Source organism: Pinus tabuliformis, chromosome X, assembly GCF_031772625.1.
Source record: "Pinus tabuliformis cultivar Carrire ecotype Pingquan chromosome X, CPIR1, whole genome shotgun sequence".
In the NCBI taxonomy this organism is placed as follows: Eukaryota; Viridiplantae; Streptophyta; class Pinopsida; order Pinales; family Pinaceae; genus Pinus; species Pinus tabuliformis.
In genome coordinates this window covers 269,980,753-270,008,639 of record NC_142308.1, presented here as the reverse complement: position 1 = coordinate 270,008,639, position 27,887 = coordinate 269,980,753, and the positions used below count along the sequence as shown (strand labels likewise).

The following is a 27,887-nucleotide window of genomic DNA, read 5'->3' as shown; positions in this document are numbered from 1 at the left end:
CAAGAAAGGCTAGACAAGAGGAGAAGAATCTAGATTCTAGATCATTAATGTACAATGGATGTTATATTTATCTTGATTTATGCAAAAATATGCATGTTTTCATGTCTTCTACAATTAATTTGGTATTTGGGATGTTTGTTTTGAGTATAAATGCAAAAAAATATAAATATATATATATATAGCAGACGCTTCCGCGGACGCTTCGCTTCCTAGATTTTTGGAAAATGACGCTTCCGCGTCCCCGCTTCCAAAAAACGCTTCCGCTTCGTGCAACATTGTTTCAAAATAGTACTAAGATTTTGGATAATATTCTTAGTAGTCAAAGGTCTCCTGCCATCAAATCTGGGCTTGGTTTTCATGAAACTGTTAAAGGTGAATCTAGCTCACAAATTGAAGCAAGGAATTCTAATGCAAAATCTGAAATGCTCAACAAGGAGATAAGAGGTCAACCCCATCAACAACCAAGGAAAGAAAGTCTTCAAAGAAAATCATTTACTCCTAACTATGGAAGTGTTAATCGACTCTTTCCTCTAATGAATAATGTTGAATGTTTTATATGTCATAATTTTCGACATGTTGCAGCGAGATGCAAAAGTAGAATGGTTCAAGCTAATAACCGTCACACAGAAAGATCATCAGCTTCCAGGTACTTTAAGGGATATTGTTTTTCTTGCAATATGTTTGGTCACAAAGCCATTGATTGCTTTGGAAGGAATATGAGACATAAGATGTTATGCTGTTGAAGTTTCTAAGTCTAACAGTTAGAAACCCTCCATGTACTTTCTGATTTATTCCTTCCTACTTATTCTGATTAATTAGCAAGTTATTTACCATGTAAATACTGAAAATAAACACAAGTACATGCTCAACACATTACAGATCATCAATTGAAGGAAACAAACAAGCACACAAATGACACCATTATTTTGGACTAATGTCCCCGGAAAAACCCTATGCAGGAAAACCAGCGCAACTATCTCAGGGTTTGATTTATTAAGCAGTTTCAGAATACAATCTCGGTGCCAAATCCGACTCACCCAACAGAGAAAAATCTCGGCAGTTCTAGCTTCTGCCCTCTGCGTTAGCTTTCCCGGCAATTCCGGCTTCTGCCCTCTGCGTCAGCTTTCCCGGTTGTTCCGGCAGTTCCCGGCAGTTCTGGCTATTCTTGACAGTTCTGGCTTCTGCCTCTCTGCTTCTGTATTCACTACCCCTCAGCTGCAACTCCTGGTCACTCTCTCAACTTTCTCAACAAACCCAACCCCAGAAAGTCGAAATCTTGATCTCTTGGTGTGTTCTCGAAGTGACCCTCAAGCCTCCTCTTATACTTTTTTCGTTGACAAATCAATGACTGAGATTAAGTCCCTAATCAACGGCTAAGATTAGATCTGACTTGATCCATGACTTTTGGACCATTCTAACACAGTTTTATATTAATTCACATTAATATTTTATTTTCCCTAAGTTTAGACTTAGGGACTCCATTAAAAATATTAATTATTTTAATATCTCCCAAACTATTTAAAATCTGCCCAAACCCTTTCTACGTATTGGAGATCGCATGTGCCTTAGCCTCTCCACCAATGTTCGTGGCTAGAGCACATCCGATGCTGCCCCAAATCAACACTCCCTCTTAGCGAGGATTGTGCTCTAGCAATACCCCTAACTGAGCATCACCCTGATCATCCGGCATCGGTCCCTGTGCTGATGCTAGGCCTGCTGCCCAACATCCACTGCACTATTGCATCCTGTACTGCTACCCATGGCCATGCCACTGCCACTGCTGCATCCATACTGCAACTCCCTCTGCATCTGTGTTGTTGCCCATGGCCCTGCCATTGCCACTGTTGCATCTGCACTGCAACCCCTCTCATCATGTTGCATCATGCTGCCCATAGTACTACCGCTGCTAACTGTTGCACTGCAACTCAGTTACTGAGAAGTAAGTACTGATCTCCCAACTCTGACATCTCTATCAGGCTAGAAACAATCTTGATGTTGAAGCTCCCTCTATCACTGACAAGTGCTCCCTCTCTGACCTTTGCGCTATCCTGGGAATCCTGCACTGTAGCTCCCTCTGTCGCTCCATCCGCATCCATCTCTACTGACATCGCCAATACTACTACTCCTCTTCGAGGCTCCAGTAGCAAGGTCTAATCCAAGATGTTGGGTACCTCGAGGATCCTGCCCCTCATCGCTTGTAGTAGCACATGAGCACTCATGGCACAATCATCGTCTGTCTCCACTTCCTTCTCTGCCCTTGCTGGCGCTGCCTTGGTCTCGGAGGCCTCTCCCTTACTCTTCTTCCTTGGACACTGGGTCGCATAATGACCCAACTCCCCACAGTGGAAGCATTTGACCTTGGAGAGGTCCTTCTTCCGTTTCTCCTGCTTTCCCTCAGATGCTAGGGCAACATCTTCCTCCTCCTCCTTCTTGATTCTGATCCCCTTGCCGTTGCTTCCCGCCTTTCTCAGCCTTCTGATCTCTACTTGGCGAAGAGCAGCCGACATTTCCTCCCAATCTGGAAGGGTCGCCCTACCCAGTATGCTCTGGACAAACACCTCCTAGTCTTCTGAGACTGCGTTTAGGGTTGTTCTCACCATCAATTCTAGATTTGGTGTTGCCCCTATGGAAGTCAGTTGATCCCGGATCTCCTTCAATCGACCAAGGAATGGGTCAATCTGTTCTCCCTTCTTCATCTGGTATGATCACAGCTGATTTTCTAGTAGCATCTTCCTCTACACAGAAGTATGTTGATACAACTTGGTCAGGGCCTCCCACATCTCCTGTGTTGTGTTCTTCTTGGCAATATGTGGTACTATATGATCCTTGACCCCATCAAGGATGATACTCTTAGCCCTCGCCATTGCATCCTCGTACCTGTCGTTATCAATCAAGTCAACAGGGATAGCTATCGTCCTTAAGGCAAAGTGCTTGACACGATTCCTGTCTAATATGGATAAGATTCTGGCCTTCCAAACTACGAAGTTTGAGGCTCCGTCCAGTCTATCCTAGTCTCTTACTCCGTGTAGTGCCATTTCGATGCTCCTCTACTTCCCTCCTGGAAGTTCTCGGTATGACTCCTCTGAGCCTCAATTTCCCTCCTAGAAACCCTTCTGCCAATGTCGAGATGCCCCTCTCCAATCATTTGTGCAACTGCAACACTGATCTGGATTCCTTGGCTAGAAATCCACCTCGGTAACAACTCCCTCTACCTTGGTCTTGCCCTATTAGGTATTGTTCTGACTACATTACCCCACCAACTCCACTCTGCAACTTACCCACAGCCTCCTAAACCCCAACAACCTGAAGGTTAGAGCTCCTAGGCTCTGCGCAATCCCGACACCGGCAAATCAGCCTCCTTAGCCAACTGCGTCAGCCCTCCTGGCCTCTGCGTGAGCCTGCCTTTGCCTCCCTCAACCTCTGCGCTACCTCTTCTTGGCTCAATCTTGATGACACAGGCACTGCATCACCCCTTCCTTGCTGCTACTTTGCTAGGAACAGCTTCTGATACTCAGGACAACTGTTCTCTGCTGCTGCTGCTCTGTTCGACTGATGTCCTCAATTCTCCTGTGATCTACAACCACGCTCTGAAACCATGTTGAAGTTTCTAAGTCTAACAGTTAGAAACCCTCCATGTACTTTCTGATTTATTCCTTCCTACTTGTTCTGATTAATTAACAAGTTATTTACCATGTAAATATTGAAAATAAACACAAGTACATGCTCAACACATTATAGATCATCAACTGAAGGAAACAGAAACAAGCACACAAATGACACCGTTATTTTTGGACTAATGTCCCCGGAAAAACCCAATGCAGGAAAACCGGTGTAGCTATCTGAGGGTTTGATTTATTAAGCAGTTTCAGAATACAATTTGGGTGCCAAATCCGGCTCACCCAATAGAGAAAAATCTCGGCAGTTCCGGCTTCTGCCCTCTGCATCAGCTTTCCTGGCAGTTCCGGCTTCTGCCCTCTGCATCAGCTTTCCCGACAATTCCAGCTTCTGCCCTTTGCATCAGCTTTCCCGAAAGTTCCGGCTGTTCTCGGCAGCTCCGGCTTTTGTCCTCTGCATCAACTTTCCCGGTTGTTTCGGCAGTTCCAGTTGTTCCCGGCAGTTCCGGCTTCTGCCCTCTGTGTTAGCTTTCCCAGCTGTTGTGTTGATCCTCCCGGCACTATCTCTGCCTCTCTGCTTCTGTATTCACTACCCCTCAGCTGCAACTCCTGATCACTCTCTCAACTTTCTCAGCAAACCCAGCCCCAAAAGGTCAAAATCTTGATTTCTTGGTGTGTTCTCCAAGTGACCCTCAAGCCTTCTCTTATACTTTTCTCGTTGACAAATCAACTACCGAGATTAAGTTCCTAATCAACGGCTAAGATTAGATCTGGCTTGATCCATGACTTTTGGACCATTCTAACACAATTTTATATTAATTCACATTAATATTTTATTTAGTATCTCCCAACTATTTAGAATCTGCCCAAACCCTTTCTGGATATTGGAGATCTCCTGTGCCTTAGCTTCACCAATTTTCGTGGATAGAGAACATATGATGCTACCCCAAATCAACATATACATGTAGCAAGCTTGGGCATATAGCAAAAGAATGCAAGGACAAATCTATGGATCATCGTAGACAATATGGTAAGCAATCAAATAAGCAAATTTATATCAAAAAATCTGAAAAATATGAATCCACCAAGAATCAAGAAAAGGAAAATCAGATAAGGTGTGATCTTTCTCTCTATTCATTCGAGAACGAAGATGATAGTGGATGTGCTCATCACATGACTGGAGACAAGAGAAAAATGGAGTCTCTGATAAAGAACCATCATGATAATGATATTCTTGGAATTGATGCTTTAGTAAAAGTTCTAGGACCATATACAATTAGAAAACACTCAAGAGGAACTGAAAGTATGAAACTTCAGTGTTCTAATTCTCATACGTAGATATTATGAAGATAAGTAGCGTATATACGCTAGTTTGAAACATCACAGTAGCGTATATGTTGGTTTGATGAAGAAGCAGTGGGACAGACTCAGAAAAAGGGTCTGATATGGTTCAGACAATTATCAATTGTTTTTTTCAGTCTGAATGATTGATGACTACAGTCTATGGATGTTATTTATTAGTTCTTTGGATCCTCACAAGTTGTTGATGACTTGATGTATAACTAATTGATGATGATGCCTTGATGATTCTTACCGATATATGCATTGATTAGATCTGACAGTGAACAGTTGACACAAGTTAAAGGGGAGAATATGCTATGCTTCTAATAATGCATTGTTGGCATTATGTTTAGAAGTCTTTGGTACATAACAATTCTTATTAATAGTGAGGATGCTTATGTTGTTGAAGTGTTTAAATGATGCATCATGCTATGCTGTAGTCACGGGTTGCCCATGATAAAGTCTCAGATGATACTTATATTGCTTGAGCCACATGGTTGATCAAATTTATGGATGATTGTGGATGACTCTTTTGATGATGCATATAGTACATATGGTATGTTGCTTACATGGTGAACTTCATAAGGACAAGGAGAAGAACAAATCTTGAGTACACGACTTCATTATTTGATAAGTGCCATTTCTTTAATGCTGTTGTCATCATTCCTTCAAAGATGCATAAATTTCACATAATGCAGTTATGAATGAGGATTGTTGCTCTTAATGGTATCAAGAAAGTTTGACAAATGACTATGAACTCATGGTTGCTTTTTACATTGATGAGAAGCTAGATACATATTACGCTGGATACATGGATGGTTACTTAAGTTGTGATGTTGGTATAAAAGATCCTCTCATATGAAGAAAATTGCCCAAGAGAATGGTGTTATTGCAGGATTCATGAAGACATATCTATTTAAAGACATGGTTATTTGGAGACATGGCTTACTAAGTCACATAATGATGATCACTTCTTACTTTATGATGACAGGTTTGATTCTCACATATGTTGATTATCATGGTTGACGCTTATCAGATGTGGATGTTGGAAATATATGGTTGATATATTAAGGGTAGTTATGGAAAGATCATGCAGTTCTTGTTACGACAATGATGATATTATGGTCATAGATGATGACTATGGTTGTTTCACATATATATATGATATGATGTGAATGGCTTTTCATTACTTGGTTGATTCATGGAAAGCTATGGAGCAAGGTGATCTTGATAAAATCAAGAAGAAGAGTTGATATCTATATGTGGCATACTTTGTCACGAGTTTATGATATTAAAGGTACATTGGTTTATCTTGCAAACTGATGATGGACATATACAGGTTGTTGTTCTGGATGCTGCTGACAGATGCTTATGGTGCAAATCATATATGGTGTATGATAGTTGCTGATAACTATCATGGTCTTGTTTAGATCTTTGGTATTTGTTATAAATGTCATGTATATCATTTGATGTAAAGGTCATGTAAAGACCTATGATGTAATAATTGTCATATTCAGTCATGTATGGACTTTTAAGATCATGTCAAATATGTAAACCCACTTGGTTGGGTGGATGAGTCAAATTTGGTGTATCCCCACTTGGCTGGGTGATTGATGTATGTATGAGTCATTGGTGATAGGAAGGTCATACTCACATAGTTGAGTTATAGAGTCATGTTATTCTTTCAAAATATTTCTGCAAACTCTGCATATGCTCAGGGGGAGCATGGATGATATAGTGCATCTCAGCATGTACTAAGGGGGAGTTTGATTAGAGAATTCAGCGTGTGCCTAGGGCGAGCATGATCCTTGTTCATATTCAGCAGTTTATATATAGAAGTCTTCATTTAACATTGTTCAGCCGGCCCTTTGCCCTTGATGTCAAAGGGGGAGAGTAGATTAGTGTTTGGAGAGTAGCTTGATGTTTTGAAAAGCTTGGTGCTTGTCTTGATGTTATCCATAGGTTGTGGTGACCAAACACCAAAGTGGTTTCCATCAAGTCCAGAGGGGGAGATTGTTGGCATTATGATGCATGTGTTGTCCTTGATGGCAACTCACTTGTATATGGTAACTAGATGAATCTACAGGACAGATCAGATGTGATAGAATGATGGAGCAGAATAATGGTCAAAGGATTGATATAGAGAAATTGTATTAGTGTTGTCCTTGATAAGAAACCTACCTGATGAGTTGTCCCTAATGACAACCTATTTGATGAATGGACTAATTGATAAAGGTATAAACAGGATGTGACAGAATGCATGGTAGTTGTGCTTACAGATGTGACAAAATGCAGGGCAGTTCAAAGGAATCAATTCAGAAGTAATGTACGATGGCAAATCACATTATAACAGGTCTATTCAGAGGTAATAGAGTAATGGCACAAAAGAACAGGATGATGGAACAAAGGACTACAAATCAGAATCAAACAATTGAGGAAAAAGAATGTTTTAAGGTATATTAAGTTGTATACGCGGGTTCACCTAGTCCAAGTAGCGTATACAAGCGGGTTCACAGTACAAAAGGAGCATATACGTATGCACGCACTTTCACAAAAGGAAAAGCGCGTATGGGATGGAAAATTAAGGAAAATTAAAGTTAAAGAATACCAAGGGTCCATACCATGGTATTAGCCCACAATATTGAGCGGAATAACAGTTACTTGATCCCATCCAAGAATACCACAGGTTCTAAAGCGTTGTTTTGGTCTGAGGTATTGAAAAAGACTCTAAGTATATAAGGAGGAGAAGATCAAAGGGCTAAGGTGTGAATGTAATGAAAATATTATGTAAGGTTAGATCAAAAGAAAATATGCATGTTATGGGTTATGTATGCTTTGCTTTATCTGAACTAAGAATGCATCTGAGTGTTTGATGATGGAAGAGATCTAATGATGGATCAGGATCATAAGACCTGAAATGCCTTATCATTATGTAATCTGCTAACGAATAGGCTAGATCTGAGTGCTAACAAATGCTTTACTCTTTAAATGTGATGATCTGGGTATGTCTGAAGTCTGGAATAATTGTGAAGTTATAAGTTATTATTTGCAGATCTATACACTGGTCTGCCTTGGTGAAGGCGCATATACATGATGGTTCGGCATTTCCAAGTAGCGTATGCAGAAGAAAAGCCTGTTGTTCAGAGATGACTGATCTATCTTATCAGTGTTGTTTTTTTACTGATGTCTGTCAATGATGTCTTCATAGATCTAAAAGTAGAACTAATTGTATAAGAAGATTGAGTCTGATTGATTGATTGATTAAGCGAGAAGGGTGATCTTTGCTGATATCTGTTTAGAACTCTGTAAATTGACAGTAGATCTTCAGAATGTCACTAATTGGTACAGTTTGTGGTTCAGAGGTTTTTATGATTAAGTGTCTTTAGAGGTATATGCAAGTTGGGTTACAGGGAGTAGCATATACATGCAATTTGGCTTCACTGAAGTAGCGTATACATTCTGACATATGATTTTTGAGGTTGCAGTTGGTTCTAATGTTGATACAATGTTCTGGGTTAAGCTCTGTGTTCTGGTGAAAGAGATCTGATTGTTCAGATTGACTGATTGCTGGTAGATGCAGTTATTGCAGTGGTGATTGATTTTGAGCTTCAATGTTACTGATGGGTCCAGTATGAAAATTTGATGAAACGTACCCTACATATTGTGTTGTTTTGTACCAGGAGTATCTAGTTTGAAAATTTATGAAACGTTGTCCCTAGAGGATATTGAGGGTTGGAGCCTTCAGTGAGGAAGTCGAAGCTTCCTACTGGTAGTGGCTGGTGAATAGATCTGGGGGTTGGAGCTCCCTTCTAGTGGCAGCTGGAGAACGAGTGAATATAGTAGCATTCTGTAGCTCGGCACCTACGTATTTTTAAACATATTAGCCAGTATAAAAGATAGGGGGTTGTAGCTTCCTTCCAGTAGAAGCTGGAGAACGAGAGAAGGTTGTAGCCTTCTGCAGGTGGGTGCCTGCGTACTGGTATGAGTCTGTGCCAGTACAAGATTGTAAACAGGATTTTGTTATATTAAAAAGAAGACGGAGACAACAGCAGGAGGTGGTTTTTCTCCCGCATTGGGTTTCCACCTTAAATCTTGGTATTCATGTGTGTTGCTTATGTGTGATGATTTATTCTGTTATTGTTGCACCTTGTTACTATTTATCTAGTGGTTAATAAAGTATTAATGCACTGGCTGAAGACAAACATATGATGGATTAACTGAATTATAAGTTCACTAGATATACGCTAGTTGTCTTAAGAATAGGCGTGTGCACACGCATATTCGATTCAGTAAAGTCACATATAGAAATCTGAATATGAAATGGAAAAGTTATTGATGATTTGTAAACATTGATTCACCTCCCCTCTCAGTATTTTTCCCAACAAATCTACCTGAAAGTAAGCGAGTTCTCAGCTTGAACTTCATTGAGGACATCTAATGCTATGGGGCATCTTTTTGTATCATATTTCTAACCTTATCCCTTGTCATTTTTGTTTAATTAGTTTTATTTGGTGAATAAATTGTTAGTTATGCTCTTAAAATAAATTTTCATTTCTTCATTTTTGTACTTGATTTCATTTGATGATATTTAGAATGAATACTACTGATATATGTCTTTTGTTGATGGACGCAGATTTCAGCCTCAGGTTTTTACACACTATCACTTCATATCTAGCATGCATCCCCATATGGATCCAAATGTTGACCACTAGAGTGGCACTTGATGGTTATATGAAGACTCCATGCCCAAGGATGTACCAATGGACACTTGTACCATTAGATATCATCAGTCAACAGAGTTTTTAAACTCTACTTCTATTTTCTCATCATCTTTCTTGTACCCAGATTCTACACTGTGCGGAGAATTGTAATAAGTGATACTAGTAATGATGAGTTTTGAGTCTATAAAAAGCTTAGGATGTTGGGACTCAATCAGCAAATGAGTACACCTTGGAGTGCTTTTTTATCTGGTTAATTATCCCTTCTTTTTTAGAGGCAAATAATTTTCTGGGTTTTTTCACTCACTTTTTACCCCAAAGCCGGGGTGACAGTTTGAAGGTTAAGCCCCTAACACATGTTAGTGTCTAGAGTCGATGTATATTACATACTAGATCACACAAAAAAAATTGTGGAATTTGATTAGGTATAGGTAGTCATTTTTTTAATTTTTAGATTTTACGCACTACGGAAATTGCAATAAAAATTGTACTTGTAATGTAATAAGTGATGTCTAGAGAAGTTGTATGTGATATGAGTAATGAAATTTGCACCTCTCCTCTCACCCTCAACTTTCTACTATGACAGACTTTGAAGGGTTAAAAATGTGTTTTTAACCCTCAAAACCCACATTTTCTAAGTTTAGTGGGAAATCTGGCAATTAGTTAAGCTAGAAATTAAATAAATGGAGAAAAATAGATATCCACACATGCTAAATGTTATGGAAATGAGGTGGAAAATTATGGAGGAGTTAAAGTGAAGTCCCAAGGTGATGTGGACTCTTAAAATCAAGGAAAGGACATGTGCTCAAATAAAATCGAATTTCTGACATTAAATAAGAAAGTTGTTTACTTGGAAATTCAAATTTTGTGAAGTTAATGCACATTTGGGAGGATTTAGGAGAATATTTGGTGGAGATTTTTTGTGGGAAATTTTCCCCACATGGGTTACCACCCATATACACTTGTCATTTCATCATAAAAATCGAATTTGGCACGTAAGGGAAGAAGAAAATGGTGTCCACTTGCCAAAATTCAATTTTCACACTTGGCATTGGAGCTCCATTCAACAAATGCGAATTTCTCTTTGGGATTTTCACCTCATACCACTTGTTAATCACTTCTACATTGGGATTGGCTCCCATAGTTCTATATAATAAAGCCTTGAGCTCTCATTTGTATAATATTGTTACTAGCTATTGTGCTTGCGGAAGCATTGGTGCCTTGTACACTTTCAAAAATATCAATACAAACTTTGGGGTTTCATTCATGAGGGTGTTCCTCCTTTGGAAGTGTGATAAATTGTTGATCATTGGTATAATTATTTTTACTCATGCTTTGATCTAATTTGTTCCCATATGTTCTTGTAGATTTGTTAATATAGAGTTATCTTGCATTGACATTTGATTTAGATGTATGCTCTAGGTATAGAATGCTCTAGTTGGTTTTAAATAAATCTACAGAGTTTCTTATCATTGTTTATTGCTAAATCTATATGATGATGACAATACCTTTTATTTATAGTGCATCTCCTTTATCATAATATTATGTTTCCCTTCTTGTTTAAATCAAATTATTTTCATAGTCTTATGGTTTTATTTAATTCACAATTTAATATATATATATATATACACTTCTCTTTATTATATATATTACTTTTCTTTGATTTTATAAAATATGTAGTTTCTTTTGTTAGAATAATATATATATTATAATTCTTTTGTACATAATTCCTTTGTACATAATTCATTTATGTATAGTTTCTTTGTATGTAGTAGGGTACATAATTCCTTTGTGGTGAGTTCACTACATTGCATTTATCTTTAGTTTTATATAGTAGAATTATATATATATATGGTGGTGGTACATATATCAAGTACCGTACTATAGTCTTGTGAGTTAGGTATTCACTTCAATAGTTAATTCATTACCCTAAATATGGACGTTTTTCAATATTAACTAATATATACACTGGTGCAGTGCAGGCCATGTATCTATATGTAGTTGTCATATGCATGTCTCATGTGCATGCTAATATCCTTATGTTCCCTTTAATTCAAGATGGGTCATTACAAGAGTTTCTTATGCAACCCTGTTTCAGGGTCCTAGCCCTTATTAGCCCAGATCTTAACATCTTCTGCCATGCTCTAGAACTCAAGCAATGCATATTATGGAAAATGCATTGGTTGTAGAAGATGAAAAACTGTGAACACTTGTTGTAGCCATGGTGTTCATTACACAGTGCAAATGAGTTATTTCACAAGCCAATGGAGGATCCCAACAAACTTCTTTGGGTTATCTAATATATGATGTATTGTAAGCAAGAGAGGAGACTTTTGTCATAAAGGAGGGTTGATCATGAAACGATCTTCAAATGTCCATAAATTTGTACATCTTCAGGACTTCTTCTTTCAATGAAGCTACTACAAGGGTTTAAGATAAATTACCATGAAACCCTTACTGCTATCCATCCAGACCTTTTTATCAACTGCTGAAGAGTGTGGTGAAATCCTTACTGCTTTAGATTGCTAGCAATGATGTCTTTATTACTGCAGGATGACCAAACTTGTTTAATGCTGCCAAGAAAATGGATGTCTCTGCCTCTGCATACTGTGTAGATGAAAACTTGAGTAACCAGAGCTCCGATCAGTGAATGATAAGAAATTGTTACAAGGCTTTAGGCTCACTGTGACACTGCCCTCACGTGTTGCCTTGATGTGATCACAACAATCTCAGGACTGATAAATTTATTCTTCAACCACAAACTTTAATTTCAAACACATACCTTCGTGATGCATGCTTCAGAGATTCAGATGGCAATCAAACATGGACTAAGTGATTTTTGGACTAGGATTTGTAGATCAAATAGAGCGTAGCAACAAGGATTTAAGTCCTATTGTGATAAGGAGTCCAAAAATTCATGTTGGCTCTGACTCATTTAAGACTCAGGTTGCTCAGAAGTTTGTCGTAATTAAGGGCTACTCCATACCATACTTCGGAGCTTCAATGCTTCAACTATAGTCTCAACTTAGTGACATCAATGGGGCCGCAGACATATGAATGTAAGCTGTTAAGCTAAGTTGCACGAAATGCCAAAACGTTTCGGAGTTTCTGAAATGAGTACGTTTAGAAACATCACCTCCCAAAAATGGAAACATTGGCCAAAACGTTAGCTGAAACGTCATATATGTATATATAAAAAATATGTATAAATAAATATGCGAATAACACATTATCTTGCAAGAAAAAAGGGAATAAGACCCATAGATGACATTTTAGAAGGAAAGACAAGTCTACATTAACTCTCATATATGATTACATGATGGTCGAGTTTTGGCCAACTTTCAATGTTTCAGTTATGGGTACAGCCTGAAACATCGGGTTCCTAGAAGTTCCGTGCAACATAGCTTTTAAGAAATCTAAGAAATCTAAACTTTGCTATTAAAGTAAGTTGCCAGAACAATATCAAGTCAAGTGAATAGCTCTAGTTTTGTTTCTCATGACTTGCTTCAGAATATTGCTCACATTTGTAATGACTTTTCCCTGGTACCTTAAATTAGGTTCATAACATAGGCTGAAAGTTTAGGGTTGCCTGCAATAATATCCAAATAAAACGAATCCCCTGATCCTTGAAATAATTCAGTATTTTTGCTAGTCTCAAGAATAGCTAATGACTGCCCTTCAATTTTGTCAGCAAGCACTTCAGGATTCCACTTCAGACTTGATGATATAAATAGTGAATTCAGAACTTGAAGACGGCAGAGTTGAAGGATCTCATACTGTTCAAAGTATTGAGCAAGGGTTGTTACTTCAAATGACTGCAATTTCCACCTTCAGATTTCCAGAGGAAGGAGATCATGGAGACTTGTCAACAAACTTCTAAGTGATTGTTCTTTCTCTTACTTGGGCTTGTCCTCACCTGAGCTCTGATACCATGTTAACTTTTGGTTAACATGTTCTTTTCTTAGGACAGTTACTTCACTGTTCCACATTAGCCCATGTATCAATCCATTTCATTTCCATTAGCAATCACATACATCATTATCACATTGATAGTAACTGAAGAAAGAACATAAACGATAAATGAGGAAGACAAGCCAAGACAAGTGAACACAAGAATATGGCTCAAGCCAAGGAAAAACCCCAAGATGGGGAAAACCCTTGATCAATTCTTCTTATTATTAATATCAAATGTTCAGCAGAGAGAGAGAGAGAGTACAATAATTCAAAGTCAAAATTGACTTGCCAATTTGAAGATCCAATATCACTGCCCTTAGATAAAAAGACAGCCCAAAAATACAATTCTGGTGCAGACAAATTGTGCCCTCTTAAGCTGATGACATACTGTTGTAGAAGCTTGATCTAGTTAGGGTTACATTCAGTCCACCACTGTCTCATTTAACACCTCCAAAACACCTCCTTTCAACTGCTCCAATCTCTGTGTTCCCTTGTCCAAAAACCTGACACCCTTCACTGCCCTTCAAGCCCTTTCTCAACACTGTTATAGGCCTTGGAATACTTCACAAGGAACCCTACAGCAATCTGCTTGCTACAGCAAAGATAACCAACATTCTAACCAAGGGAAAAACACCTCTGTTCATTGCGCTGCTCCTGCGGCTACGGTAAAGGAGCCTACCTAGCCCTCTCAGCCGACTCAAACAGTCATCCACACAACTGTTACCCACAGCAAGGTATGTGGCCTCCTTTTAGTGACTGTGGCTCAGAGAGGAGACCCTAAACTAGGCCTTTCGTCCATCAAACAATCTCTGCCTGTTGCTGTAGGTACAGCTCCTAAGTACGGCCTTAGCACAGAGACAAAACCCACACAAACATGCATAGAAAACACAAATTACTTGCCTCTAGACTGCCCAATTGGTGTGGTCTTATCTCCACAACAAACCTGGATGTTTTGCTCCCAGAACTAGGGTCTCAACCCTCTTGAAGATGCCCTATTTCAACCTCAGATCCACTGCAAAAACACTAGTTCTTTTGCAACCTTCAGACCTGTGGAAGATAGGCCACAACACATCTAAAAACAGCCCAAAACTACTCCATCAACCTCAACCCCTGCATCTGATCATCTCAGCCCCCAAACACTCTCCAAGAGGTGCTCCAACAACCCTCTTCTTTCTTCGCTGGGGTCTGCCTTTAATCTATGGCTAAACAGAGATTATCTCCTCCTAATGCGAGCTCCTTATATGCTTAAGGATGATCAAATGATGTTGGAAGACACTTTATTTTATAGGAGATGGAGAGGGGTTCCACTTGATTAATTTACCCCAAGCTGACCTTGATAAATGGCAACTGTGTGGGCTTGATTCAAAAACATATTTTCCCTTGACCAAATTTGATGATCTTTAGGTCGATTTGGGTCCTCTCGAAAAGAGGAATTCAATGCAATAATCATCTTCATCGGATGAGCATTCTAAAGTGGAATTTGACCCTAGTTTCCAATTTTAATAGTTGTCCTAGTGAAATCTTCATAATTGCAAAAATTACAGGTTTGAACAACAAGCTTATCTCCTTCTTACAACCACATAAAATATGTATAACACTTCCAAATCATTTCCAATTGTGGTAAGAAGTCTCAATACTCAATTCATAGTACTTTCCAAGCTTATTTCATTGATCCATTGATTATTTTCTTTGTTGGTCTGTAATATAGTTCTTCTATTACATCTTTTATAATATCAGATTTGGTTATTAAATTAGTTCCTAACTCTTCCATATGCTTGTACTTAGGCACTAGTCTACTTATACTTTGGTTGAGTGTGATTGTAAGGATACCACCCTTGACATTTTGTAGGAGCTAACCTAAAGCAAGAAGAATACGCTAAAGTGACAACGGGTGTGTTTCTAATAGTGCTTACCATGTAGCAGGCTTGGTTGAACCTTGCCAGCCCTGCTAGTTTGAGAGGTAGTAGGTGGTCACAACTTGCTCTGATGGGCATCCTTATACATGATTTAGAGGAACACTTATTGTTTAAATCCCTGTAAAGTTGATCACACATGTAAGGGTGGAAACACCCATATTGCATTATCCTAGCGCACCTATTTCTTCCCCATATGGACCATCTTCTTATGTATGCATGCCTCTTTACCCATGGCCATCATTCTTCATGGCAGTCTCACAATTCATGATGCATTTGCACTCTCCAAGTCAACGCCCCACATCCTCCAAGGGAAAGACAAGGTCTATTGCAACCATAGAAGTCAAGCCAAGTCATCTTCAAGTCAAAGTACTCAAAACGCCTTCCTAAAAGTACTTTTTTAAGCATGTGGCCATCTTCAAAGGGGGACCAATATCACTCGGGGTAAAAGGAGTGGTAGCAGATCCAATGTGATCAATATTTCATCTCCTAGCCTCCCCATCTGTAGATCTTTGATTTAGAGTGTTTAGGTGCTAATGGGTGGCTGTTTTAGAGAGTTGCTGCTGTTGTTTTCTGCATTTTTTGAAGATTTGTCAGTCTGCAGGCATAGGACAACAAGCAATTTAACAAGGGATCACTCTAACCAAAGGTCTTAATGAAGGAACACTTATCGATTCGACTATTATATTAACTGTACACTCATTTGGCCTATTTACATGCAACACATCTTAAATTTTGAGTGGTTTATCTTGCTTTGTCATATTCATTTACTGCATATTTTACACTTTCAACAAATATAATATCAAACAATTAACTCCTCTACTTCACCCAAGACCCCATAGAAAGGCATCGATCATTATTAATTGAATGAATTCATCATAAGGGTATCATCACATAGCCTTTTAGCAGAGAGTGAGGATTTGGGCTGAGGTGACAGAGGGTCCTCATCTTGTGTGTGCCAATCTTAACAAGCTGCAAGGACCTTGGCAGCCCTTCTAGTTTGATCAGTAACAAGAATGATTTTCTTCATTTGCATCCACTGAAAATGAGCTTGTGGTCACTTTTTGCTTATAGTTATATTCTTAGATACTTAATCAGAATGGTAGCAATGAGAAGAGACTTCCGCTAAGGCCATCACTAAGTGTCAAACACCATTAACGATTAAAGATGAAAATAAATTAATAGTTGCAGAAATTGTCCAGGCAACTTTACATCTCTATCTTCTAGATATGTTGGCATTAGCTTTGGTAAACATCATCCTCTCCTCATCCATGGTTAGCCTAGTAGCTTTTACTAGTTTAGAGGTCTTTGAAGGGTCTTACCTTCTTTTTTCAGTTCTTTCCAAAATAAGCCTAGTATACACTCTCAATTCTTCTTTCTAGCGTATAACAGTGAATATTTGAACTTTGAAGTATAATACAACATATTGTAGACTTGTAGCCAAACTGATTCAAAGCTGATGCGAAAGTATAATACTAAACATGAAATCATATTGTTGTCTTGCTGTCGTTTTTGATGAAGAGCTATACAGTTATTTCCAGCTTACGACTTTTATATTCTTCATGAAGATTTAGCATCAATGTTTACGAAACTTTCCAAATTCCTTTCTCGAAATAAAGGTAATGCCATGGCCCTTACATTCTTGGATATTTTTTGTTGAACTCAATGACATATTTTGTACCTAATGCTTGAAACTTGACTTTGCTAGAGCTGATCATTGTATATCAGACACAATACATCTGTTCATATAATACTAGGCATAAATCAAGCTTCCATAATCTGGACCTATGGCTAAACTGGAAAGTTGTATTTTTTTGTGATGAAAAGGAAAATAAGGAAATGAAGTCGATGGCTGAAGAATAAGGAACATGCTATTCAATTCATTCAATTACACTTATTCTGGTTGGAATACAATTTTGATTTCCATTCCTAGAGTTTGCAAGGGCTTGGCAGAATAACAATTACAACAAAGAGAACCAAATACAACTAAAAACCCATCGGATATAAATATCCATTGCTAGACAAGCATTCATTGAATACTAAATAAAATTATCCATTCAGAAAACTGTGACAAGGTGTACCTTGGTTTGGAAAAGCATCAACTATTTGCATAATGTTCTCTCTTGATATTCCATCTTTTTGATACATTTGGTGAACTATATTTATGAGGTCCTCACGTGTTGGCTGCCTAAATTCACAAAACTTGTGGATAAGCTGATATGCTATCAAAAATATTTATCCTTTTAGAAAATTAACAAAAGAAAAGGTTTAATCGGAGACAAAGAAGAAGAGATTCTATTGACTGAAACTAAAATAAAAAGGTCGAGATAAGAATCAACTAAGAGCAGTGCTTGTCACTAAGCTTGAAATAAAAAACAGATTCACACAAATGGAAGACATTCCTACATTATTAGGTTGTGTATTTACTTGGATACTAAGTATATCCTAATTTCTTCATACCAATTCCTTTATTTTGATTAACTAGTACTTCAAGTTGTCGGTGACACTATATAATTGTCAAGACACATCTGTGTTTAGTATTTACAATGCCATATAAGGATGACAACTTTACGCAACATTATTTGGGACAAATTACACTTATAAATAGGTTGTCATGATCATCTGCTAATAAAATGTGGACTGATATGTTTGCCAGAAGTGTTCATTATTTTGATGTAAGAAACAAAGATTTGAGGAGGTTGTGCTTGAACTAATCAAGGTGCATGGTTGTTTCAATGAGAAAGCAAGGAGGTTTATCTGAATCTAAGTAGAGTACTTGAAAAGGTCCCCTCTCCATATGTCGTTTTATATGAAAATCACTACTGATAAGAGAGCAATGACAACTAAATATGGAGTAGTGATGCCGGTGTGTACATGTATATAGTGTCTAAGTGATCTTTGAGGAGTATGAAAATTATGACGACCATTACTTAAGGTTGATGCAAAATTCAATTGTCTTAAGCATTATATTATGATATCAGTTAGGAAGTTGAAGCATATGTTGATGTTGATAGCTCGGACAAGTGCTTCTGCATATGCTAGGCGTTAAGCATGCAGAAGATGTCCAAAAACCCTTTTATGTACTTGCTTATGTTGAATGAGTGCCTTTTATGATTTCTTTCCTAAGCTTAACTTAGGAAAAGCGTATTAATTAATTAATCAATATTGGCTATTAAGCTAAGTTTTCTAATGGGGGAAGGAGTTGAGGGAGAAGAGGGTTGGGGGGCTGAAACCCTAGCCGCCTCAACCCTTTGTTTTGCACCTCCATCCATCCGAGTGAGTGGTTGGGGTTTTGATCTCTTATTGTGATGTCAATGTTTTTTCTGTTTTAGACTCTCTATGGCGTGCATTCGTTGTGGCCTTCCCTACCTACTTGATTTTCGTTGCGGTCCTTTGTTTCGCCAGGGTCATTCTTTGTTGTCGCTGGTGTTTTGTTCCGGACATAGATGCTACTCAGGGTTTCGCTTATAAGTGTCGCCACTTTGCTTGTTGTTGTTGCCCTTTTCGTTTGATGCTTGTGTTTGCTCCCAAGGATGTTGCCGCAATTTTGTCTGTTCGGCTTTGCTACCCTATTTGTATATGTTCGACAATCAGTTTGGGCTGTTTATTTGGGCTTTGTGGGCAGATTGTGCCCAGTTTCAGTTTTTCTGGGGTTTTTTCTACGTTTCGTTGTGCTTTGTTTTGTATTTGTGGGACTATTCTCAGTCCGTTCGTTATTGGGAGTTTGGCCCTATCTCTTTTGCAAGGTTTTCCTTTCTATGCCCTAGGTTTTCTCATTCTTGTGCAGATCCTAGGGTTTTAAAATTGTTCTATGCAATGCTAAGATTATTCCTCCTGAAATGGTCTTTAGGCTGGCACTTTTGGTTTTTATTTCGGCTTGTATTAACTATCTACAAGGTTTGTATCTGAATGTGATATCGCAAATGAAAAATGCAATTTTGTTCTTCTTTTATGAATAAAATTACGCCTCATTTTCTATGAAAAAAACTAAGGTTTCTAATGAAAAATGAATTTAATTTATTTTAGTGATTTACATCTAATCTATATTGTTGATCTCAAGTGCGTCTTAGGATTTAATACTAGCCACTCATCACTTTAGAGATTTAGAGTTAGGGATTTGGCTTAATGAAAACTATAAAAGAGGCGTTACGGAGAGGAGGAAGACATCCATTCTTGGGAGATTGATTTTTTCAAGTGAGTGAGAGACTCAAGACTGGGGGGAAGTGAAAAGTGTGCATCTACAAATTCGAGTGGCATAGGGTTCATAGTTTGAGCACACAAGAGGAGGGTTGAGAGTTCTCTACGGTCAAGCCGAGGGTGTGTTCATGTGGAGGAGGATGAAACTATTGGGACCATGTTCCAGTAGGTAGGATGAGTTTGGGGAGGCTGAGAGTGTTGATGCCAAATTTGTGGAGGAGCTGAGTTGCTACAAGGTTGCCAAAATTGTGAAGGACAACGAGTACAAGTGCAAGCCAAATTTCTAAAAGGCCCAAGTTGCCAAGTTCCATTGTTGTATTTTCTTTGTATTCTTTGAGGGTCAGTTTCCTTGTTAAAGGAGCCCTACCTTTCTTAAGTAATAGAAAGTGAAGGAATTGTGGTGTTTTGTAACTGATTTTCTATTAATTCTTTCCACTGCAAATTATTTAAGTTAAATACCAATCTATTTTTTATTCAACTATTTTCAGAAAAAATAATTTACTAGGTGGAATATATTTTTTCTCGGTATAAAATAATTGTTGAGAATGTTGATTTTTGGTAGCATCGGATGTGCTCTAAGCCTCAAAATTTGCAGGGAGGCTTGGACACATGTATTCCACAATACTCAGAAATCATTTTGCGAAATTCTACCCGAAGACAGTTTTATTAAAATAATTAATTATTTTTGATGGGTGCCTAAGTCTAAACTTAGGAAATTACAATAATTAAAGGGTATTAATCAAATTGTGAATGAAACTTCTAAAAGAAGACGAGGATCAAGCCAAAATGATCTGAGCCATTGATTAGAATATAATCTGGGTTGTTGGTTCTCAGCGAGAAGGTTATAAGAGGAGCCTTGAGGGGCATTTGGAAAACACATCAGTGAGAGATCAAGAGATCGAATTTCTCAAAGAGCGCAGCGCATCAATTCCTGGAGAATCGATTGAGGAGATTTCTTGCAGTGAGGGTCAGGAATAGTTCCGGTTGGAGAATTTCCTGATCTGAGAATACATCGCAGAGGAGGCAGAGAGAGATCCGGAAGAGGCGGCCCAGAGGCTACGGTAGGCAACATAGGCTAATGCAAAAGCAGCATAGAGCCTAAGAGGAGATCCACATTTTTCTAGAGAAGTCGAGTTCTGAAGCTAGAAGTCGGGGTGTGAGACCCGGAGGGCAGAAATCGAAGTTCCAGAAGCAAAATGATCCACAGAAGGAGTGACGCAATCCCTAGAAGCTGTGACGCAGGGCCTACTTAGTGACTGCGCAAAGGCAGCAAGGGACTAGCCATTTTGTGGTTGGATCAGTCAGGATAACCAGTGATAGTGTGAGTTATATCTCACTCATCTCTCAGTCAATCATATTCTTTGTATTGGATAGACAACAAGGCATCCAAATATTGTATTCAGAAAACTACTACTTAATAATACAAACCCTCAATTGTTGCACCGGTTTTCCCACAATTGTTTTTTCCGGGGACATTTGTCCAAAAATAATGATGTAATGTGTTGTGCATTTCTTTCTTGCTTAGTTTCTTGTTTCTGTTGATTTGGGGTAGCATTGGATGTGCTCTAGCCACGAAAATTGGTGGAGAGGCTAAAGCATATGAGATCTCCAATACCCAGAAAGGGTTTGGGCAGATTCTAAACAGTTTAGGAGATATTAAAATAGTTAATATTTTTAATGGAGTCCCTAAGTCTAAACTTAAGAAAAATAAAATATTAATGTGAATTAATATAAAACTGTTAGAATGGTCCAAAAGTCATGCATCAAGCCAGATCTAATCTTAGCCATTGATTAGGGACTTAACCTCGGCCGTTGATTTGTCAATGAGAAAAGTATAAGAGGAGGCTTGAGGGTCACTTGGAGAACACACCGAGTTGATCAAGAATTCAACTTTCTGGGGCTGGGTTTGCTAGAAAATTGAGAGAGTGATCAGAGTTGCAGCTGAGGAGCAGTGAATACAGAAGCAGAGAAACAGAGATAGCACCGGGAGGATCAGCGTAGTAGCCAAAGAGAAGGAAGCAGAACCAGCCAAGGGTTCACGCGGAGCCAGCCAAGGCTCATGCAGAAGCAGATAGGAGTTGCGCAGTGCCTCAGAGGGCCAGCGTGAGTGACGCAGAGGGCCAGAGGATTGACGCAATGCCTCCAAAGGCTCACGCAGGCCAAGCCAGAGTGACGTTGAGCTAACGCTGGGCCAGAGAGAGGCTGACACAGTCCCTACAGGCTGATGCTAGGGTTTCGTGGGGTAGATTGGAGCTGTGGAGCTGTCGGAGTGTTTATCTGGGGTTTCAGCTGGAATATCTACTTCCGAGTAGAGAGGTACTACTGCCGAGATTTTTCTCTGTTGGGTGAGCCGGATTTGGCACCCAGATTGTATTCTGAAACTGCTTAATAAATCAAACCCTCAGATAGCTACACCAGTTTTCCCGCATTGGGTTTTTCTGGGGACACTAGTCCAAAACAATGGTGTCACTTGTGTGCTTGTTTCTGTTTCCTTCAGTTGATGATCTGTAATATGTTGAGCATGTACTTGTATTTATTTCCAGTGTTTACATGGTAAATAACTTGTTAATTAATAGAACAAGTAGGCAGGAATAAATCAGAAAGTACATGAAGGGTTTCTAATAGGTTAGACTTAGAAATTCCAATAGTTTCCGCATATAATTTTAATTGGTGAAGGTTTTTGTATTAATTTCGGTATCTATTATAGGAAGCAGTGAATAATTTGTTCAGTAATTAACAAATAAAAGGAACTTAATTAGTTGTTGTAGTAAAAAATTTGGATCTTCCAAATTTTCACAGAGAATATTAAATCAGATTTGGTATTGAAAGATTTACATGGTATCAGAGCACTAAAACTTTGAGGAGAGAGAAAATAGATTTGTCATAGGGGTTTACAGCAGTAAAAGAATTTTCATGCAATTATATTTTTTTTTTGGGTTTCAATATTTTGTTTGGAAGTTGTGAGAATGATTGCAACATGATTGAGGTTTGAAAATTGGTTGGATGGTGCATCCAACTACTATCCTTGGAAGGAGAGGATAGCATTAGTGTTGATGGAGAACGAGATCCAAGAGTCTGTCGATCAACAACACACCCCTCCTATTGATGCTACACAGTTTTCCATCCATAATGAAAAGGATATGAAACCCAAGAGGATAATTTTGGATGGGATGAAGGGTCGTGTGATCCCTCATCTTTTCAAAAAGAAATCAACCAGGGAAATGTGGGAGGTGTTAACCCTGCCGCCTACACCTACCTACAAGTCAGTGAGAAAAGCCTTCAACCCCACAAGGTGTGGTTGGTGGCAGGGAACTCAGAGAAGAGGCTGTCACACTAATCCCGACTCTCTCTATTTGAGCTATCTCCTAGGTTAGCTAAGGGGGGTGGTCCCAAATGAAAAGTTAAGTTAAAAGATGTGAGTTTCTAAGAGAGTGTTATAGTGAAAATGGATTACTTTTAAGGATTTATGGGCAAATTTGAAGTGAGCAACTTGAAATAACAATGCCAATTTAATATGATTAAAAACCATAAAGCCAGTGCCTTATAAGGAATTTGCTCAACAATTTAAAGATATATTTGCTCAAAGTAAAATGCAATGCTCTCAAAAGAGAAAACAAAGTAACCCTGAAATGTAAATAAGAATTGTTAGCACAAAATATGTAAGATACAAAATGCTCTTGAGATAATCAACTTTATAAATCAAAACATGTGAAACATATCTTGCCAAAACCCAAAAATTAGTAATTAACTTGGAAATGTAGAAGAAAGGAAGTGCTAAACCAAGACATCAATATGCAATTAGACTTGAAACATGAAAAAAAAACACTTGTTTGAAATGATTACAATACTTGCTTTTGGAATAGACTTTGCATATGAAAACTCAAACCATCAAGAGACAAGTAAAGTAAATGTAATGTAAAGTGCTCTTGGTTAATTTTATTAATTATCTCTACAACAAGATTACAATTTAACTCTTCAATCCTCAGACCTCACCCTCGCCCAATGATATGGATCTCACAGTGAGGAGTCAATAGAGGAGTAGAGGATCCCTAAAATGTCTACTTCAACCAACTTATGTTGGAGATAAAATTTTAATGAGGCTTGGGGCCTTCCTACACTAAAATGCCTGGATGAAATGCAAATTGTGTTAATTCCCCAAATAAAAATAATGATACATGCAAATGCTTCAAAGAGATTGATTTGCAATGCTTGAAAATGAAATAGTGTTCAACATAAGTTGCAATTATAACTTCAATTGGAGGAATAAAATTAGCTTAAAAGTGTTGCATGTGTTTCATCAATGAATTAAAATGATACAAGTAATTTGCTTGAAAGTAAAATTTGTTTCAAATAGACAATGACAATAAATTGCTCCAATATTAAAGATAACAATGTAACATAAAATTGAAGCATGTATTCAAGTGCTCATGAAACAATTTACCAAGGTAAATGGAAACGAATCAATGTTTCTTAAGAATATAAAATGCTTGCATGTAAATGATGAATTGCCCAAAGTAAAGTGTAAGCTTGTAGCTCCAAGCAACAATGAGAAAGAAAATGCAAAGCTCAAATGAAATTTTAACAAACTTTAACTTAATGAAATGTGATAGTAAGGTTGTGTTAGTTCTCAATTAAAGCATGCATGTAAGTGAATGAAGTATGAAATTTTAAACCATACAAATGTCAATTCACCCAAGAGAAGCCTCCCTCTAAATGGGGAGATAGGATACCATGGGAGAAATCCTAAGCTCCCACAAGCAAGTTAGATCTTTTATTATTATTACAATGAGAAGAGGGCCCTTCAAAGTTCTCAACTATACTTCAAGGAGAGTCCTCACAATAATTTCCTGAAACTTGGACACTAGACCTCCTTCCTTGAGAAAGTAGTGACAAGATCTCACAAAACTTATGCAAGGGAAACAAGGTGTGAGTTTCCTCCAAATGCCCACGGCTTAAAGAGGAAAATGGGCAGCCCTCTAGTGAACTCGACTTGGCCAAAATAAGCGTCAAAAGGGCTCACGACATCCTTGGAAATCGAACCCCCAACACTTGCCAAAGGTCTTGCAAACACTTGTTAGATGTTGCGGGAAGTTGCTCTTCAAAATCTGCCACACAAGAGTTAGGAAACAATCCAAACAACGGCTGCAAAATAAGTTAAGTATTAGTGGAAAAATCAGCAAGATAATTTACAAAAGGCTAAGCTAAAGAGTGAGAGTAAACTCTCGTCTTTGCTTAGCCATCTCAAGCTCTTAGATAACAAATAAAAGAAGAAATGAAGTACAATGTTTCTTTTTTAAAGAGATTTAAATTTAGAATTTCTCGGCTTGTGTACAAACTATGTGTTGAAATCCCTGCAAAACCACTTTGTAAGATAAGACTATGAAGGTTCAAAGAACAAATGAAAGCTCCTTTAAGAATGTATCAAGAGTGGGTTGGTCTTTCCAAAGACTTCCCCTCACGTTTGATTCTGTAATCCCAACAAGATTTGCCCTCTACAAAACTTCAATCAAGAATTAGTTCCATTTAGATTTAGCAATAAACAATGATAAGAAATTCTAGAGATGTATTTAAAACCAACTAGAGCATTCTATACCTAGAGCATACTTCTAAATCAAATGTCAATGCAAGATAGCTCTAGATTAACAAATCTACAAGAGCATATAGAAGCAAATTAGATCAAAGCATGAGTAAAAGGAATTATACCAATGCTCAACAATTCATCACACTCGAAAAGTAGAAACACCTCATGAATGAAACCCCAAAGTCTTTATTGATATTTTTGAAAGTGTACAAGGCAGCAGCGCTTTCGCAAGCACAATAGCTAGTAACAATATTATACAACGTGAGAGTCCATGGCTCTATTATATAGAGAGTTGGGAGCAAATCCCAATGAAGAATGACAATGGCATTGGAGCCAATCCCAATGTAGAAGTGATTAAACAAGTGCCATGAGGTGACAATCCCAAAGAGAAATTCGAATTTGTTGAATAGAGCTCCAATGCCAAGTGTAAAAATCGAATTATGGCAAGTGGACATCATTTTCTTCTTCCCTTATGTGCCAAATTCCAATTTTATGGTAGAATGACAAGTGTATATGGGTGGTAACCCATGTGGGGACAATTTCCCACAAAAATCTCCACCAAATATTCTCCCAAATCCTCCCAAATGTGCATTAACTTCACAAATTCGAATTTCCAAGCAGCATTTTCATTTAATGCCAAAAATTCGATTTTATTTGAGCACATGTCCTTTCTTTGATTTTAGGAGTTCACATCACCTTGGGACTTCACTTTAACTCCCCCATAATTTTCCACCTCATTTCCACAACATTTAACATGTGTGGATATTGATTTTTCTCCATTTATTTAATTTCTGGCTTAATTAATTGCCAGATTTTCCACTAAACTTGGGAAAAGTGGGTTTTGAGGGTCCAAAACACAGTATTAACCCCTCAAGTTGAGGGTGAAAGGTGTAATTTTTATTACTCATACCCCATACAACTTCTCTAGACTACACTTATTACAATTTAAATATAATTTTATTTGCAATTTTTGACCCGCGGGAAATCTAAAAAATTAAAAAATGACTACCTAGGCCTAATCAAATTCCACGAATTTTTTTTTGTGATTTAGTATGGTAATATACAGCGACTCTAGACACTAAGATGTGCTAGGGGCTCAACCTTCAAACCGGTCACCCCGGCTTTGGGGTAAAACGTGAGTGAAAAAACCAAGAAAATTATTTGCCTCTGAAAAAGAAGGGATAATTAACCAGATTAAAAAAACACTCCACGGTGTACTCGTTTGTTGATTGAGTCCCAACATCCTAGGCCTGTTACAGACTCAAAACTCATCATTACTAATATCACTTATTACAATTCTCCGTAGGGTGTGGAATCTGAGTACAAGAAAGATGATGAAAAGATAGAATTAGAGTTAAAAAACTCTGTTGACTGACGATATCTGATGGTACAAGTGTCCTTTGGATCATCCTTGGGCATGGAGTCTTCATGTAATCATTAGGTGCCACTCTAGTGGTCAACAGGAGGCTCTAACTAAATTGTACCAAAGTGAATCACAACATAAAAATGGTGTTGAGGGAGAAGCTCAAAAGCACCAAGATGCCTAGGTTAGATATTGTAGCATTTTATCTCCCCAGGATCTCATAGGTTCATGATGAGTTGGTTGCAGTTGGGGAGGCCATGTCAAATGAGGAGGCGGTGAGGATGGCCTTGAACAACTTCACAAAGCCATGGGCTGCCTTTGCCAAGGGTATTGTGGCAAAAGAGAAGCTTCTAGACTAGGAGAGGTTGTGGGATGACTTCATCTAGGAGGATATTCGAGAAAAGTCTCTACATGGTCACCAACAAAAAGATGATGATGAGATGCCCTTGCGAGTCATGCAAGAAGGGAAAAGGCAAGTTCAATAAGCATGCAATGTGGAAGCTACTTCACAGGGTGGGAAAAAGAACGACATGAGAAAAGTTAAGTGCTTTTCATGTCACAAGTTTGACCACTATGTAGGTCAATGTCCAAAACAGAAGGGCAAGGGGAAGGCAAACGTAGCAACCTCAACAAATTCACAGATCAACGAGTTTTCCACCAAGTTCAAGAAGGAGTTATCGTTGGTGTCTTGCCTTTCTAGGACATAGCTAAGGGTGTGTGGTTCGTGGACCATGGTGCTTCTCGTCAAATGATGAGATCATAAGATCTGTTCACCAACATTTTAGAGGGAGACTCAAAGCTACAAGTGGAGCTTAGCAATAATGCCAAGCATGCAATGTTGATTTGGGGTAGCATCGGGTGTGCTCTAAGTCTCAAATTTTGTAGGGAAGTTTGGGCACACGTATTCCAAAGAACCCAGAAAATATTTTGGTTTTTTCCACCCAGAAGTGATTTTATTAAAATAATTAATATTTTTAATGGGGTTCCTAAGTCTAAACTTAAGAAAATTAAAATATTAATGGGTATTAATCTAATCAGGGGTGAAGCTCTTAGAAAAAGCCACGGATCAAGCCAAAATGATCTGAACCTTTAATTATGTTTTAATCTAGGTCGTTGGTTGTCCAACAGGAAGATATAAGAAGGGGCTTCACGGTCATTTGGAAAACACAGAGAGATTGAGAAAATCGATTTTCTGAAGTGAGATCT

The 27,887-nt window shown here is 38.3% G+C and overlaps 1 protein-coding gene across 1 annotated transcript in view; it reads right to left on the bottom strand.

The window, feature by feature from the left end:
• LOC149139426 (P-loop containing nucleoside triphosphate hydrolases superfamily protein) overlaps positions 1-27,887 on the bottom strand; it is a 576,721-nt gene that overhangs the window by 217,196 nt on the left and 331,638 nt on the right. The window contains exon 9 of the mRNA XM_089449256.1: positions 17,622-17,728. Within this exon, the coding sequence (XP_089305382.1) occupies positions 17,622-17,728 (107 nt within the window). The remainder of the gene's footprint in view (positions 1-17,621; positions 17,729-27,887) is intronic.